Source organism: Corapipo altera, unplaced genomic scaffold, assembly GCF_003945725.1.
Source record: "Corapipo altera isolate COAL_440 unplaced genomic scaffold, ASM394572v1 1b, whole genome shotgun sequence".
Classification (NCBI taxonomy): domain Eukaryota; kingdom Metazoa; phylum Chordata; class Aves; order Passeriformes; family Pipridae; genus Corapipo; species Corapipo altera.
Window position 1 is genome coordinate 8,024,313 of NW_020884881.1, and position 16,606 is coordinate 8,040,918.

Genomic DNA, 16,606 nt, shown 5'->3' on the forward strand with positions numbered 1-16,606 from the left:
AAGAGTCATGATTGGCATTGCCAAGAAAAACTGCTTTTGGGCTATAATCTCCCTGTACTTAAATTTTAAGAGCTTCAGTGTGGTGCAGTGTTTGAAGAGTAAAACAAGACTACTCCAAGCACTACATGTCAGGTACATCAAGTACAGAAATCCTTCAGCATGCTGAAGAATGTGTCACTGTGAATTTAGTTGGTATAGAAAGACATGGTCTACTTCATCAGTGGACAGGTCATTTTACCCTATATTCCACAAGAAATGAAGCAAGTATCTTAAAAGGAACAGTATTCCTCACCTCACAACCACAGAGCAAACATTTTGTTTGGGTTTTTTTGAGAGAGCAAAGTGAAACCTATCGTCTTTCAATAGCAGCTCCATCAGCACTGATATGTATAAGGGAACAAATTAAGCTTGAATGTAGCTTTTGACTAGGCTTGATAGCATTTGTAACGATTATGGGTTTTTAAACAGTACATTGGAAAGAAACATGGATTTTCTCCCGTGGCTTCAGAATGACAACCAGCTGGTCTGTAAGCAGGAGGGAGCAGCTGAAGGTTTGAGGATCACTTACTGTGCAGAACTCTGCAACAGGGCTAATGGAGTAACTCACACTATCAAGAGGCTCCATTCTCCCCATGGCATTTAAGTCCCTAGCAACAGTTACTTTATAATTTCCCCTTTGCAGATGCTTGTTTGGCCAAATGCAGTATCAACATACAGAAGATTTTTCAGATGAAGTCTCCACCAGATCTTCCTCTTACATAGTCTTATTGCTCCCTAATATTCTCCAAGAAATACATGGCAAAGCCTCCAAAATACAAAGCTATGGCAGCCCTTGCTGTGTGACCGTTTCTCATGCCAGGTCTCTTCTGAACATCAAATATGCATCTCATTATGTTATATGGTGTACTCTCTGGATTAAACAGTTGTCATGAAAGGAGTTCTGAGTTTCCATTTTGACCATCAATGATTCAAGACAGTTCAGTTAAAAATGTATGTCCAAAGCCTTTTGAATCCAAACAATGTGTGGGTATTCATTTCCAAAAACCTGGATGAAGGTAAGGCTTTTAACATGATGGGAGGAAAATACTTTCTCTTATCTTCCACTACGCTGAGACAGAAGAAATGACAATATTTTTGAGCTGCAAAAAGATTCAGCTCCTGAATTTTATTGATTTACAAATGCCCAGCTCACTTATTATTCTCGTAAGTCAAAAAGGCCAGAAACTTCTGCACAGAAATATCTTTTCTGTTCACTAAATCTTGGAGCTTTGTGGCTCCTGGTGTCTCTTTCTCTTCCAGGCAAAAAAAAGAGCAGACTATAAATGAGGTTTGACAGTCATTCCCTAAATTCAACTGCATTTCTTTTCAAGGCTGTATCCCTTACATTCCTGAGTTTATTCATATATTTGGAGGTGTTTTGACAGGAATATGTTATTAACTGCTAAGTGGCAGGAGAAATATGATTTTGAAATATACATTATTTTTAGCACAATGTACCTATTTTAAATGTGGGAAGGTCACTGTAGCAAAATACATGATTAAGTATCAAAATGTAAGGAAAGTCTGCTATTAAGATGGCACCACTTGATGTAATATTCAGATGCAAAAGAAACATTCACCTCTTTCCCACCATACTGCTATAAAATCCAGTCTTATGTAGTAAAACAAAATAAGAATTTATGGACAAACTTCTATTTCATTCTCCAAAGTTCTTTAAGAAAACAACTGTCATATTGATGATACTGATAATGGAATACCCCAATTAAACAGATGCAGACTCGAAACATAAATGAAATCAATACTGTACTCCCAATTTGTTACAATTAAAGCTGTCAAGATTTCCACTAAATCAGTATTAATTCCAGACATCTCAAATCAATTACAGTAAAAGTTCTGAACATGAAGTGTTTCATAAGCATCCATTTACGTAAGAACAAATATTGTGTCTATTGCAGAATCAGCGTTTTCTAACTAAATGGAAGAAAAACAGGAACTAAAACAATTTTGGAGGATGTACTTGATGGGAAAACAGACTGATTAATGACAAAATCTTCTCTTCCCTCTTCCTTCAAAATCTGTCAACTGGACTGCAACTGATACACAGTAACATTAAATCAGACAAACAAAAAAAGGGAGAAGCCAAGAAAATAACTCTGACTCTGAGTCTCCTTGTCATGTTTACATAACTGCATATATTGCAGAAAGAAAGGTAAGATTTTATACAAGTATTTCTATAGTTTTCACCGAGATGTACATAGAAATAATAGTATGAATCACCAAAGAAGATTCTGTATAAGATAAATAAATGATAAGTATTACTGCTCCTACTTTTAAACACAGAGCATTCTACTGAATTATATTCATTTTTTGTAAAAAGAGTGGAAAAAAGTTTAAGTGGAATTTCTCTGGTTGATCAGTCTTTATCAATACCAATTCCAACATTGTAAGTGAGGTTCCATAAAGTCAGTAGCTATAGACAGGCTCTATGTAGGAAAGTACAGCCTCTAAAATGAGGAAACAATACTCCTTACAGATACCACTTAGAGCGATCGTATGTGAAGTACATAAAAAAATTATTAGTGAACTATAATGAGACTGTGAAAGCAAGAAAGGTTTGATGCCAATCACATACCCGCCTTTAATATAGTCAAGGAATGAAACTTCTGTTTCAATTAGGAAGGAAAGCAATGTCACCTGAAAGCAAATAAAAGAGAGTCAGACATGAATTATTGTGTGTTTCCCAGTTGAACAAGTAGAGACATAAGCACAATGTTTTCGGAGTTCTGTCCTTAAGATGTAATTTCCTACAGTGTTAGGGGAAAAAAGAAGATTAAAAAAGATATTAAATAATTTCAATAGGTAGTTCTTGAAAGGGAAGAGACACACTGGGAAGTCTACTACAGTTGCCTTTTTGTTTTTTTTTTTTTAATAAGGAAAGGTAAGCAATGGAAGATTGTATTCCAGAGCAGGCTACCACATACATATTTTTTGATCACTGTGTACTACATCTACAAATGAATATTAGAGGCTAAATGAAAATGCACCTATTTTATGAGCACTTCAACACTGTTTAAAGAACTCAATTACAATCATTTATGTAATTACTCATCTCGCATTAAAAGTGGCATTGAGTATTGATGCAAGCCAAGGATGCAAAAATCTAGTAAATTACACACATATATGAAACATATATAAAAAATTTAAGTTTATATATATATAAATATAAAGATAAGAAATTTCTTCAGTTACAATGTTTATTGCTCAGAAATTATACAGATTCAAAACACAGAAATTCATCTAAAGGTGTTGCTGGCATTTTCAGCAATTGAGTCACATTAGTGTAAATTCTAGTGGAAAAGATCCATCATTGAAGATCTTCATATCCTGTGCAGTATTTATGAAACAAAAAATTAAAATTATTTTAATTTTATTTACAGAGTGACACAAAACTCTCTCACAGTGTAAGTCCAGCAGGCAGGCAATGAAAACTGCTTAAGTAACTACTCAAAGGAAATCCACTGATAACGATACAAGGAATAGAAATGAGATGGAAGTTTGTCACCAAATCTGATTTACCTCCACATGCAGCAAAATATAAACATTTAAAATACTTCTATGCTGTAAACTTAGACTCAGAATGAGATTCTGTTTTCTATCCTACTTCCTTTGCCACAGGTCCTCTCTGATTGTTAGGGACTAGCAAAGTTTAAAATGCTCTAGTTGAGAACAGAAGACCATGACAAAGTTCGACCAGGCTATCAGTAACACAGACTTGCATGTAAGACTGAAATTTCTATGCATCTTCCCACTGGACACAGTAATATTAACAGTTCATCTGTTCTTACAGCTGGTCATCTTGTTCCTAATTAATTTAAGCAAATGTTTTCAGTGTATCTGATGTTAAAAGGTAAAAAACGGAAAGAAAACAACTCCCAAAGTGGCCAAAGGGTTTACTTCCAAATAGAAAATGACTACCAACGTGTCAAGTTTTATCCAGTGAATTTTTAAGTTTATTACTAGGCTTTACTTGAAACTAATCCTGCATTCTGAAACATTTACCCTTACTATGCAATTTGTCTGTCTCAATTTAAAATGACCCCATAAATAATAACAAATTGAGATGTGTACTGTATGTAAAGCAGCAGTAAGATAGCAGTCAGTAATCTATATCCACTTTAAGCTCTCCAGTAGTTCACTTCCTATTAGTGAGAATGATAGTCTTGGTGCCTGGTCTGAAAATTTAGAAATCAGTGGGATGAAGAATATCTTGGGTGAATAACGAGGAGAAGAAAAACAAAACTGCAGGCAAACACGAAAGGAAGTGACCATTTGGAGAAGCATAAGGGAAGCCTGAAGGACTAGTAGAAGTAAGGGCAAATGAGGACAAAAATCACTTGATAAAGAAAAAGACCAACAGAAGAGAACACTGGTAGAGAAGGACAAAGGAAAGAAAATTGCTAACAATTGTTTATTGGAAATTTTGATGTAATCAGAAGAAAAGAATAACAAGATTTTGTCTGTTCAAACATGGGTAAAATATGTTCTTTCAAACAGATACAGATACATGTGAAGATGTTAAAATATCTTAAATCAAAATTAACTGAAAAATTGAACATGAAATAACGTTTTTTTGCTCTTTTGTACCCTAAGTCAGATTTCATACCTACAATTTTGAGTACACTTTTAGCGTTGGTTGAAAATAATCACTTTACATAAGTTTTTAACTCACTAATTTAGCATAATAGAACTTTATTTTAACATGATAGGTTTTAGTAAAAGGAATATGCTAAAAAACCTGAATTAGATACTACATGGTAAATTTTAATGGGCAAGCTGTTTCTGCCTATTTTTTACAATTTAAAGCGGAGATGGAAAATCAAGTATTTATTTTCCTACTGATGAACAGATCTACACAAGAATGTGAGAATGTCAAAACATTCCTTCAAGGCTATGGTTCTGTGCAGAAGTAGCCCTACTGACTTCAGTGGAACTATTCATGTGGAAGAAACCCACATGCTGGATGTGTTTTCAAAAAACATGTATCTGATTAGGTTTTTCAATATACAAATCTTCATTTTTTATCTTCTTTTTTTTTTGTAAATTATGTTCTGAATATCACGGATACCAGGAAGTGGAAGATGAGAAAGTGCTGAAGGGAAATATTTGCTTTGCTAGCAAATGGTTCACAAACATGAGAACAGAACATGCAATACAAACAAAAGGACAATAAACTCTCATCCCAAACAATACTAACAGATCTTTCAACATATATTAAAAAAAAACCCTGTTGCCATTAGCAACTTAAGAGCACACTTGGACACATTTTTTATCAGACTCTTCAAATTAAAAAAAAAACTCGAAGAAAAATGCTGTAACCAGTAAATAGTTATTGTGACCTTCACAAAAGGTTCTATTCTAATCCTGTTGAATTACAAGTCAGCTACACTGTTTCAAGCAAAAAGAAAAGCATCCAGTAACATAAAATATATTTACTTACTGTTCCAGAATTAACATACTTTTTCTTTTTTCCTTTTTTCTTTGGATTTATTACCTAGAAACACAGATACAAACATCAAAGCAGTGGGATCTAACATAAGGATAAGTGTTTACAATATTTTCAAAGCAGAACGTAGTCTATTTTCAGTGGATTCTCAGTGTATTTACATAAGATTGCATTACCTATGCATCTCGATGCTAGGATATATGCATGTTGAAAAACAGCAAATTTATCTTCATGGTACCTGTCAGGTAAGTCCGTGCTGGTGTTCACATTTGACAAATAAGGGACTGGGGCAACAGCGGTGAGAACGTTCATTACATCTGAATGCTCAAACACTTTGAATTTTCACAAGATTCTGCATTTTTCTGCATTCCTGATTCCAGGGTTTCAGTGTCCTGTGTCACTACTTTGTCATTTCACAATGCACCTCTTCACAATCCAGTTAATCTATTTCCATCTTCTCATCAGTATTTATCTGAGAAACATGTGAGCTGTTCTACTCCCAGTTTCTGTATCTGATGCAATGACAGATCTGCTGACAGGAAGAGCCATTGGGGGCACAGATCATACTGTGTCACAAGTAATTTCATGAAAATGGCAAAGACCACCATCTGACTGTGGAGTTGTGGGGGCTCAATGCACTCCCCATACACAAGAATCTTCATAGAACTGGACTACAAACCATTAAACAGTTTTCTTGAATGTCTGGAACCTACACTTATAAAATTTCTCATTGTAGCCAACAACAAAAATTGTATTCCTTATGAGTACCTACCCATTCAAAGGCAAGCCTCAGACAATTTCATTACATATACACTAAAATGTACTCCTGCATTTTTCAGAAACACACATGGAATTAGAAGCAAAACATTATTTTGGTAATTAGGTCGCTCAACTGTATAACTAGGAAACTTAAATCCTTGTGGCTTACTGTCAAGTTTTACTGTAAACTACTCGCAGATGTTCTGGAAATGATAAGGAATTAGAACATTCCCCATTGAAATGTTAGTCACTTTTCTGCTGTAAAATACTTAAACTATTTTGCCCGAAAATGGAAAAAATAGAAATACATGTCTTCCAAAATTCTCACCTCTTAACCAAAATGAAATTACATTTAAAGATCCTAATCCTTGCACAACACAGAAAAGCCATGAAATGTAAGGCAGGAACAGATAACTATCATTTGAGGTCTTCCCAAACAGGCTAAATAAGTGACTCTTTCTTTCCCTCCAGTATGGCACACTGTTATACAGTAAGTATTCTTCAAAGTTTTTACTCCCTTACATGCATATAAGCCCTTTAACACTTAAAAAATCCCAAGTAACTCCTCCCCTCAATTTAACAGTGCTTTGACTGGCAAGCAATGGATTATATCTGTGTTATTAAACAATGCAGTAACTCTTGTTGAACCAAAACCTTAGCCAGAAAGCGAGTCCTGCTGACAATTGTCTGGAAGAGGGAAATGAAGGTAACAGACTGCCTGTCTGCCCTATGGCAGTTCATTCACTGCTCTCCAGAATTCAATGGTCAGGCCTGAATTAGCAGCATATTGCTTGCCAGCAGTCATTAAATGCCAAAAAGGAGATTCATCTGAACTTTCTGCTTCAGGTAACTTGACAACTGGATTCTTAATAATTGCACAGAACTACACTAGAGCTTTGAGTGAAATATCATGGGAAAAAAGGCATCTACTTGGGAGCAAAGTTGAATTAAACAACAGTTTGTTTCTCTCCTATAATTCTAGGTACTCTAATTGTTATAATATTGATGTAGTTTTTCAAATTTCAAATAACTTTATAAATTAAACAACATTTTTTAGCCTCTGAAAGTCTTACACCCCTGCAGGAACCTAGGAAGCTACATGAACTCTTACCTATTTAAAAAAGTTCAACTAAAAAGAGCTTGCTCTAGCAGATTCTTTCTAATCTGAAAATATGGGACACTCAAACACAAACTTCTCTACCTGCCTCGGGTCAGTTTGTAAATGCAAAACATTTTAAAAAGAATTTGTTCAGTCTCTTTTGTTCTGATACTGTATGGACTAATCAAGTAGAAGCAGTACATGGAGGACTGCAATGTAGGGAGGCAAACATAAGATGCTCAGGAAATGTATGCTGATGCTGGGAGTATGATATTGATACTATATTTAAGAAACTGAAAAATTACTTAAGATGTTATGACAGAATATTCATAGTAGGGTAGGAGTCACAACACAAGAGGACATTTCCACTGCATACAGTAATCTGTGTTGTGACACTATCCATAGGAAACTTCTGTAAATTACAGTAACTCTGGGATTGATCTTGGATCTAAATAAGAAAAAAACCCCATGTCTTTGTCCTGCTCTGCACAGCAGCACCTTTGCTCATCTTTAAAACAAAATTGCAGCACACAATTGGAGCACCCTCCTTCCCTTCCTTCCATTAGTGCTTATCTAAACCATTTGTCAACCATTATGAAAGTTGACAAAACAACTAGGTTTAATGACAGTAAACTGAGACCAATTAAAGGATAGCTTAAGGAATGACAAAGATCTGCACACTATACAGAAAAAAACATGCTACAGCCACACAGGCTTGTCTTCTCATTATTGGCAAGAATATCTTTCCATTGCTTTCAATGTTTTCCACTGTTGTTTTCTCATTCATTTCCTGAAAGAGAGTAAATACTCACAGTACTTACCTCATACACGTTGAACTGAGATTGCCCTCTTGACAGCTCTCTGTAACTTGTTGTGAATTCTCCAATGAAATCATGGCTGTATAAAAAAAAGGGTTTCAAATATATAGCATTTAGTAATTTAAACATGTATTTTAACTATTTATGAAAAAGAGAAGCATGGCCAATATGAACCGACACCCAAGAAAGGAGCAATGGCAACGGATACAATTTGCTTAAAAATCTCTATTTCTCCCTCTGTTGTGTGTTCACTCTATTAGTAATACAAATGTAGAGGTGGAAAGTATTAGATTAAATCTTCTTGACAGCTTTTGCTCATTGCTGCACAATGAGGACTATGTTGTAAATCAGTGATTTACAAAAAAACAGAGTGGGCTGCCAAAGACTATCACCATTTCCTCACTGGACGACCACTGGCACTACAGACTCTGAACTATGTGTGACACCATGTGAGAGAAGGGGATTACAAAAAAAAGTAACTTAAACCAGAAAAGACCAGCCCTACCAGTTTGTGTAACATGACATTTGAATGGTACCCAAATTTAAGGGAAAGACCCAAAACTTATTTCCCATCTGTGAGGAGAAAAGCAACCCACTGAGGCTACTCAGCTTATGGTATTAGACACCACTGGAAAGCATATCTTAACCTAACAGTAAAGCAGTGGCTATCAAACTTCTTCCTAAATTCTACTCCTGCTCCAAGAATACATTTGGCACTCCTGTGCTGTCATTCACATTTTGAAAACTGCTTTGTCAACGCTTAAACAGGGGCTGGCATGCTGCCAAGGACCCACTGTGAGCAGAGTGGCCAGAGGGAGTGTAGTGGATGAAGCATTGCTGAGAAAGGCCAGACTGGGGTCAGGGAACTGGGGCATGGAAACCGCAAGGTTTCTGTGCCAGAAGTGACCGATCTGCGAGTTCATATGTCTCGGGTACCTGGAGTGGAAGCGAATGCAGGGGTGAGTACCTCAAGTCAGCTACACACCTTCCAGCAGTTACAGAATCATGCAATCAACTGGGTTGGAAAAGACCTCTGAGATCATCAAGTCCAACCCTTGATCCAACGCTGCTGCGGTTACTAGACCATGGCACTAAGTGCCACATCCAGTCTCATCTTAAAAACCTCCAGGGATGGTTACTTCACCAACTCCCTGGGCAGCCCATTCCAATGTCTGATTACTCTCTCTATAAAAAATTTCTTCCTAATATCTAACCTAAACCTCCCCTGGCACAGCTTAAGACTGTGCCCTCTTGTCCTACTGCTGGTTGCCTGGGAGAAGAGACCAACCCCCACCTGCCTACAACCTCCTCTCAGGGAACTGTAGAGAGTGATGAGGTCTCCCCTGAGCCTCCTCTTTTCCAGGCTAAACAGCTCCAGTTCCCTCAGCCACTCCTGACAGGACTTGGGCTCAAGTCCCTTCACCAGCCTTGTTGCCCTTCTCTGGACCTGCTCCAGCACCTCAATATCCTTCCTTAACTGAGGGGCCCAGAACTGGACACAGTACTCGAGGTGTGGCTTCACCAGCGCTGAGTACAGGGGAAGAGTCACTTCCCTGCTCCTGCTGGCCACACTGTTCCTGATACAGGCCAGGATGCCATTGGCCTTCTTGGCCACCTGGACACACTGCTGGCTCACGTTCAGCTTCCTGTCAAAGTTACCAGACCTGTTCCCATTCTCCACTCTGCCCAGTTGAACTTTGCTCACTGCTGCTCCAAATTTTCCCAGTTGTGCCCTAGCAACATGCTGCCTCCACATCTGGCGAGCTATGAAACTATCTTTTTTACTTTCCCTCCAATGGTAAACTAGAATAGGAAGTCAAAGTTTTATGACTTTGCAACTTGTAAAACTTGTTTTTTTAAGAAATGCAGCGCACTTCTAAGCTATAAATATTAACAGCAAATTTAAATAAATCTGAATGTTGCAAGAAGAGGAAAAATGGAAACAATCCACAACAACGTGAAATTTCTTTCACTTTCTTCATAATAAAATGAAATTAAATGAACCAAATCACACCTCAAATATAAATCTCATTTTCTGAAATCAGCATGAATCACAAAATATGTACATCAAACAACTGAAAGGTCCAGTCATCATGCTAATGCACACGAAATAAGCAAAGCATTCTGTAAGTAAGTTTGTGAAATACTATATGGTGAAGATATTCCTGACTAGTAAGTTTCAGAATGGACCACCTGCCACGAAACACTCCCCTTTCAGTTTGGAGATAAGGAAATTGCTTCCAAGACAGACAAAGACTTTTCTTAAGAAACATATTTTGATGAAATGCTCTCCAGACTGCAATGCTATTTAACCAGGGAACAGAGGAAGCCATCCATACATGCTATGGTACTTGAGTTCTATGTGGCCTGGAGCACATAAGGTGCCTTTAACCTTGGTACTGGACAAAAACGCATATTGGTTAAACTGGAACCTTTCCCTTTTGTAACAGTTCTAACCTTATATTTTCAAGTGAGTTTGTATATTTCGAAGGCAGAAGTTCAAACAATAGCTTAATGACTACCTACAAACATGCTGTAGCAAACAGGAAACATAAGCAATTCTAGACAGGACTGTCTCTGGGGAGCCAAAAAAATCGATACTGCTTAAAAGTAATTGCTTCTTTAATTCTAAGAGACACTGGAAAGTCTCCTTTCCTTGTGGCTATATGCAAACACTGACAAGACCTGAGCTAGAAAGATATAATTCCTCTGAAATAATCACATTAAAAAGGTATGAGCATATAAAACCAGTATCAGAGTTCTCTGCACTTAAAAGATCATCAACTTGGATCTTAACACTTGGTACTCAGGTGGATGTGTGCCCCTTCCCTAGGCTGGCTCTGAAGGATGACTGCCTGTTGGGTAAAATTTGCCTTTGCCAGATGTATAACAAAGAAAAACAAGGCACTGATGCCTCCCAATATCAATGATCACGCTTCACCAAGTGGATCTCCTTATTAGTCTCTGGATTGAGAATCCAAAATAGTTATTCTCTTTGTCCTCCTAACACCAAATAATCCTAGATATACAGACTTTTGTCCATGAATGGTAAATTAGAACACTGAACCAAAGACTCTTAGAACACAAAAGTATCACTTGTAGCCCATCTTCCTAAATCTTTCACTTTTAGCCCTATGTTTTGAAGTGCTGAAAATCACTTTCAAACTTGTAATAACTTTGAATTTTTTAATTATCTAAAGGGAAAAAAGTAGAGGAAAGGACAATCATAATCAGAAATATGTCAATGAGTAAGGGAAAAATGCAATAATTTAAAAATCAACTATCTAGTTGGAGAAGGAGGGCAAAAAATAAGGTGAAAGAGCCTAGAATCTGAGATTTAAAATCTCTCTTGCAATGTTGAGATTCTCAGATGAATGGTTCGGTGGCCCCAGGTTAGCACAGCAATCTACAGCTTTAAAACTCGAGAAAAACCACTTCTTGTACGTAACAACCATATCAAGACTATGAAATGGCTTTTGTACCATGTATGCTAAGGAATATTTTTTTCTGAAATTAAGTGAAAAAGCCTTCAGAGAGAAATAAAAACATCAAAGTATTGATGATGTGAAGTTGCACATTATCTTATTTTTCCTTCTGTTATACCTGTCTGCAAGTACCTCACTGATAAGGACTCTCAAAAAAACCCATATGACTGTTTCACGCAAGTGGGCTCGTCCAAAGTAACAACTACCTTTTGTGACTTCTTACAGTATCAAGTATTTTGGGTTTTGTCACAGCTCTTAGTGACAATAAAAGGTATCAATCAGAACAAGTGGTCCATATTTTGACAATTTTTGAGCAAAAATTGGTTTGAGACAAAAAAACTTTTAATATTTAATAGTGTTAATGTTACAAAGAACCTGTATCACTTTCAGTCAAGAAATTCTAAGTGATGTTTGAAAATAAATGAGTTATTTGATAATGATATTACATGATGACAATTACTCTTAAGAATGTAATTTGGGAACATGACAGTAAGAAGCTCAACCCAAAGCAACGTGGTACCTCTTTTTTCAAAACACAGATAACACAGAATGGGGAAAAGGGAAAAAAACTTATTAGTCAAGACTCTGGAAGTCAGAATCAGGTCAAGTCAAGATTCAGAAATCAAATATATGCACAGTAATGTTTCCTTCCTGATTGCAGAACAGCCTGCAAAATTCAGTATAATTTGCTTTGCTATCTAGAGAGCAGGCAATCTTTCAAAGGTTGTCCCTGCCCAGTCTGCACATTTTTGGAGCAAACAGATTTAGCATAGTGAGGTGGTCAGTTAGTATAACAACTGTTTATAGAAAGAGTCCATCAAAAATGGAAATTAATATAAACTGAGTAATAGCAGACTTGTACAAAAAATTGTTAGAGTAGTTCTTGAATGGGATTCATTTCAGATACACCTGGCAATGAAAAGTTAAATTAGGCCATTAGGTTCTCGCTATGATCACTAGTAAGTGATAAGCACCACCAACTGCCAACTCATTCCAGGTAGGATGGATTCAATCAGACCATTTTCCCCTGTAAGCTACTGAAGTAGCTTATATGATTAGTTCAATCTACTTGTCTGATTTTTACATTGTCTGAAGTTACATGAGATGAGTGCTGTCTCATCTTTCAGAGGAATTTAACATATAAGATGTCGGTGTTCTGCCTGCTTCTAAATTGAAAAAAGACGGAAAGCAAAAAGCAAAAAAAATTCATACAATTAGAATAAAAAGGAACACACATAAATAGTATGCTTCACATTTTGTTTTTATAGATATTAATTTTATACGTATTCAAATTGTGATATGAGCAAAAGCAGATAATCTTTTGAACTGCTTGAGAGTACAGAGGCTAATGATTGCCTAAAATCCAAAGTATGTTGAAGATTTCACTCAGAATTGCAGTCACACCATATTATTTGTCAAATTTCTTCCTTTTCTTCTTAATTTTACCAAATTTGGAAAAAATGGAACAGCATATAGGGCTTGATATCTTGAAAAAATATAATCCTTATTTTTAATTAACTTGGCAATATAATTAACTTTTCATTGTTAGTTTATTTTCAAAAAATATTGTAGCTTATACACAAAAGTACAAATATATCAAATTTTCAAGGATTTGGCAAATATCAGTGAGGAAAGGATGTTAATAGAAATTCTAACAGGGATGCAATGATTTTTTGCATATGCCTTTGTTAATTTAAATACACTTATTTTAATTGACAGAATATGTTATTTTTCCTCTCCAGGGAACATCTGATTAAGAAGGACGAATTTGCACTAGCAGGTATTTATAGAGGGTAAATATGTGATAAGAATGCTTATAAATCAACAGGCTTCATGACAGAACCAAAAAGACAAAATTATAATTTGAGAAAGCTAAATATGCTTTTGGATCTTGTCAGCAAGGAAATGAAAGGTAGCACAGGATAAATTTGCCTGTTATGGTTAAAAGATCCATTGCCACAGAAGCACAATACCATTATCTATAATACTAGAAGCAAATTGCATCGGTAGTATTAAAGACATTACCGTAAAATAAATAATATTATAAATGTAAATGCACGTGCATATCCATATATTTTAAAATATAAATTAAGATTAATAGGACATAATTAAGACAGACCAACTTAAAAGTAAATAGAAATCAACATATTATTATATTACTCTTAGTTCTAGCACCATGATTTATGAGTTTCTAACCAAAGTATTAAGATACGAGTTCAGACATTTTTAAAAGAATAGGAGGTATCAATCCAGTGTGTTGAAAAGTAATTCTACCTTGTTTATCAGAATAAAGGCAATTTGGAAGGCTAATTTCTTCAGAAAAAAATGTACAGTCAGTACAGAATAATAGCAGATATCCCTCCAGAATTTAGTAACAGAAAATCCAGAGATATTCCACTGTCCTCTTTCCAGCAATTTAGTTATATAAAACCCAGGTCTTCCAACTCTAGAGCTTATAACAACATTTTGATAAAGACAGACACTGAAATGAACATTCAAACACAATTTGAAATTAAGACAATTAATAGGTGGTTTCTACATTGCAATATCTAGGCAACCACAAAGTAGCAATTGCAGGCACATGCATTTTGTCATACTTTAAAAGCAACAGTTTATAAAGCAGTGTTTTAAGCAAAAGAAAGTAGACTATAAAACAGATGATGCCTCTCTTCATACAGGTACATTAACTGGTAACATAATGAGAGTCACAAAACTGATTTTACAGATCATAAAGCATTCCATCTTGCTTGTTCCACGGATAAATATACACACAGCATGTTTGAAATAGGCATCAGTATTTACCACAACTGGAAAATAAAAAATAACTGTATCACAGTAGAACTCTTTTCCTAATACCTGTACCCCTAAATATTGGTAAATAACATTCTCTAATCCTGTTCTGGACACTAAATATTTATACTTTTTAAAATGTGTATAAGTATGCACAGATAACCCTAAAGTTTAACAACAGAACTAATGTCTTACCTTCCATCTCTATCCCAGTCATACACTTCTACTTTAATTGTCCTGAAAATAAAAAAATAAATCAACAACAGGACCTTATTAAAACATATGTTAAAATGTACCTGCACTGCCTTTAAGTTTAATGGCATATGGGTGCATCAGTTGTGCCAAATCCAGAAAACAGAATTTTTCAGTCATTTCTCATAGGGCAGCAAATAGCCAATCACTCAGGTTATGCAACACATCCTCATAAATTACTAATAAAATACAGTCGAAACTAAGGAAACACACTGGAAGTTTAGCCAGTATATTTTGCCTACTGATGCTCTGAATTTTCTGGTTTTTAATAAATGATTCTTTAAAACTTAAAGTATTATCACAGTTTTTAAAAACACATTTTGTCTGTTTCCTCATGTGAACCTTTGAGGACAGCTCTAACTATTCTTGCTTCAGGGATGACTGGGAAACAGACAAAATGTAGAAAACAAAAATTTACCATGTAAAGGTTCAATCTTACTTTACAAACTTAGCTGAAGAGTGGATTTCTTAAAATGCAAATACTACAGAGCCTATTATCACAATCATCATTAATGAAACAGGAAACATACATGAGGATGGGGATAGTATATAGCTTTATTTATCTCCTTTTACTACAGAAAGTGTACACAGATAAGTCAATTCAACAATCAGTAACAGAGAATCCTATCTGGCCTAAAATTAATTGAACATGGGATAAAAAAATAACACCTCCAGACCTCCTACATTTTAAGCAACAACTTAACTTTCCTTTATTCTTCAGGACAGTTTCACACGAAGTCATCAGGTCAGTGGTATTAAGAACAGGGACAGAAATCTAAGCAGTTACTTTATAATGTGCTTCCATGGAAGCTGCTCCCCATCCCTCCTATTACATACAGTCAAATACATGTTGAATATTTTTTTTACCAGGAAGGGACTCTTTGGGGATAAGGTTGATCAACAGCTGACACTGTATACACCAAGAAATTAATACCTAGTTGTTTTCACATTTTTTATGATATTCCAAAATAGGTAAAGGAAGAGTTACTTTATCTGGATGTTTCTCTTTCCAACTCAAATTTAAAGGCTCTGGCCACACCATTTGTTATATTTTATAGCTCTTGTGGAATTCAGTTTGGGTTTAAATTACCTTAGAATAAAAGATGATAAAAGTGAAAGTTATTTAGTGGAATGAAGTGAAGAACAGCTCCAAACCTACTTTATCCCACCACGTATTTGACTTTTGAAAGGAAATTGTATTTAATTTAGCAAAAAAAGGCAATATCACAGTTTTTTCCCTAGAGAACCGTTATTTTACTTACAGGTTTCAAAACCTGTTACTATTATATAGGACACACTACTAAGTTAAGATTTACATAAGGTTTAGTGGGATTTAAGTTCTGAACTATGATGCAAATCTGTGTTCAAATAGCCAAATCATCTCAGCAAGAAAACTTAAATCATTAAAATAAATTCTTAAGAATATCAAAATAGATTCCTGAGGTTATTCAGACATACAACTTCAATAAGAGCAATTATTCAATTACTCCTTGAATAAAGCTCCTCTCTCCTAAAATTTATTTCATACTAAAAGGATTGATCACAGATCTCAAGTTTTACCTGTTTTGCATGACACACAAGATACTAAAAGATTTTTCAAATCTTCACATACAGATATTTAACCTTTATCTTAAAGAACACAGTTTAGAGGGTGGGTTCCCTCTTTTAACACTAAAAAAAATCATTAATTTAAAACAAAAATCAAGGTTAGAGATGGGTATCTTGGTCTTAAAACTTTTATGGAGAAAATAACTGTGTGTAAGTGCTATTTGAGAGCTCATACTAAGAGAAAGAAAGAAAAAAATATTAGATACAATTTATTGCTCTAGTATTGAAATGCCATCCTTGTGATAACTGAAAACATTGTATAATTATATAATTTGAAAAAAATTACGCAAAT

At 35.3% G+C, this 16,606-nt stretch overlaps 1 protein-coding gene across 2 annotated transcripts in view; it reads right to left on the reverse strand.

The window, feature by feature from the left end:
• Nucleotides 1-16,606, reverse strand: part of CPNE8 (copine 8) — a 105,385-nt gene that overhangs the window by 48,082 nt on the left and 40,697 nt on the right. For both annotated transcript variants that reach the window (XM_027640020.1, XM_027640019.1), the window contains exons 10-13: nt 14,650-14,691; nt 8,183-8,258; nt 5,498-5,551; nt 2,633-2,694 (exon numbers count right to left, since the gene is read on the reverse strand). In XM_027640020.1, coding sequence (XP_027495821.1) covers nt 2,633-2,694; nt 5,498-5,551; nt 8,183-8,258; nt 14,650-14,691 — 234 coding nt within the window. The remainder of the gene's footprint in view (nt 1-2,632; nt 2,695-5,497; nt 5,552-8,182; nt 8,259-14,649; nt 14,692-16,606) is intronic.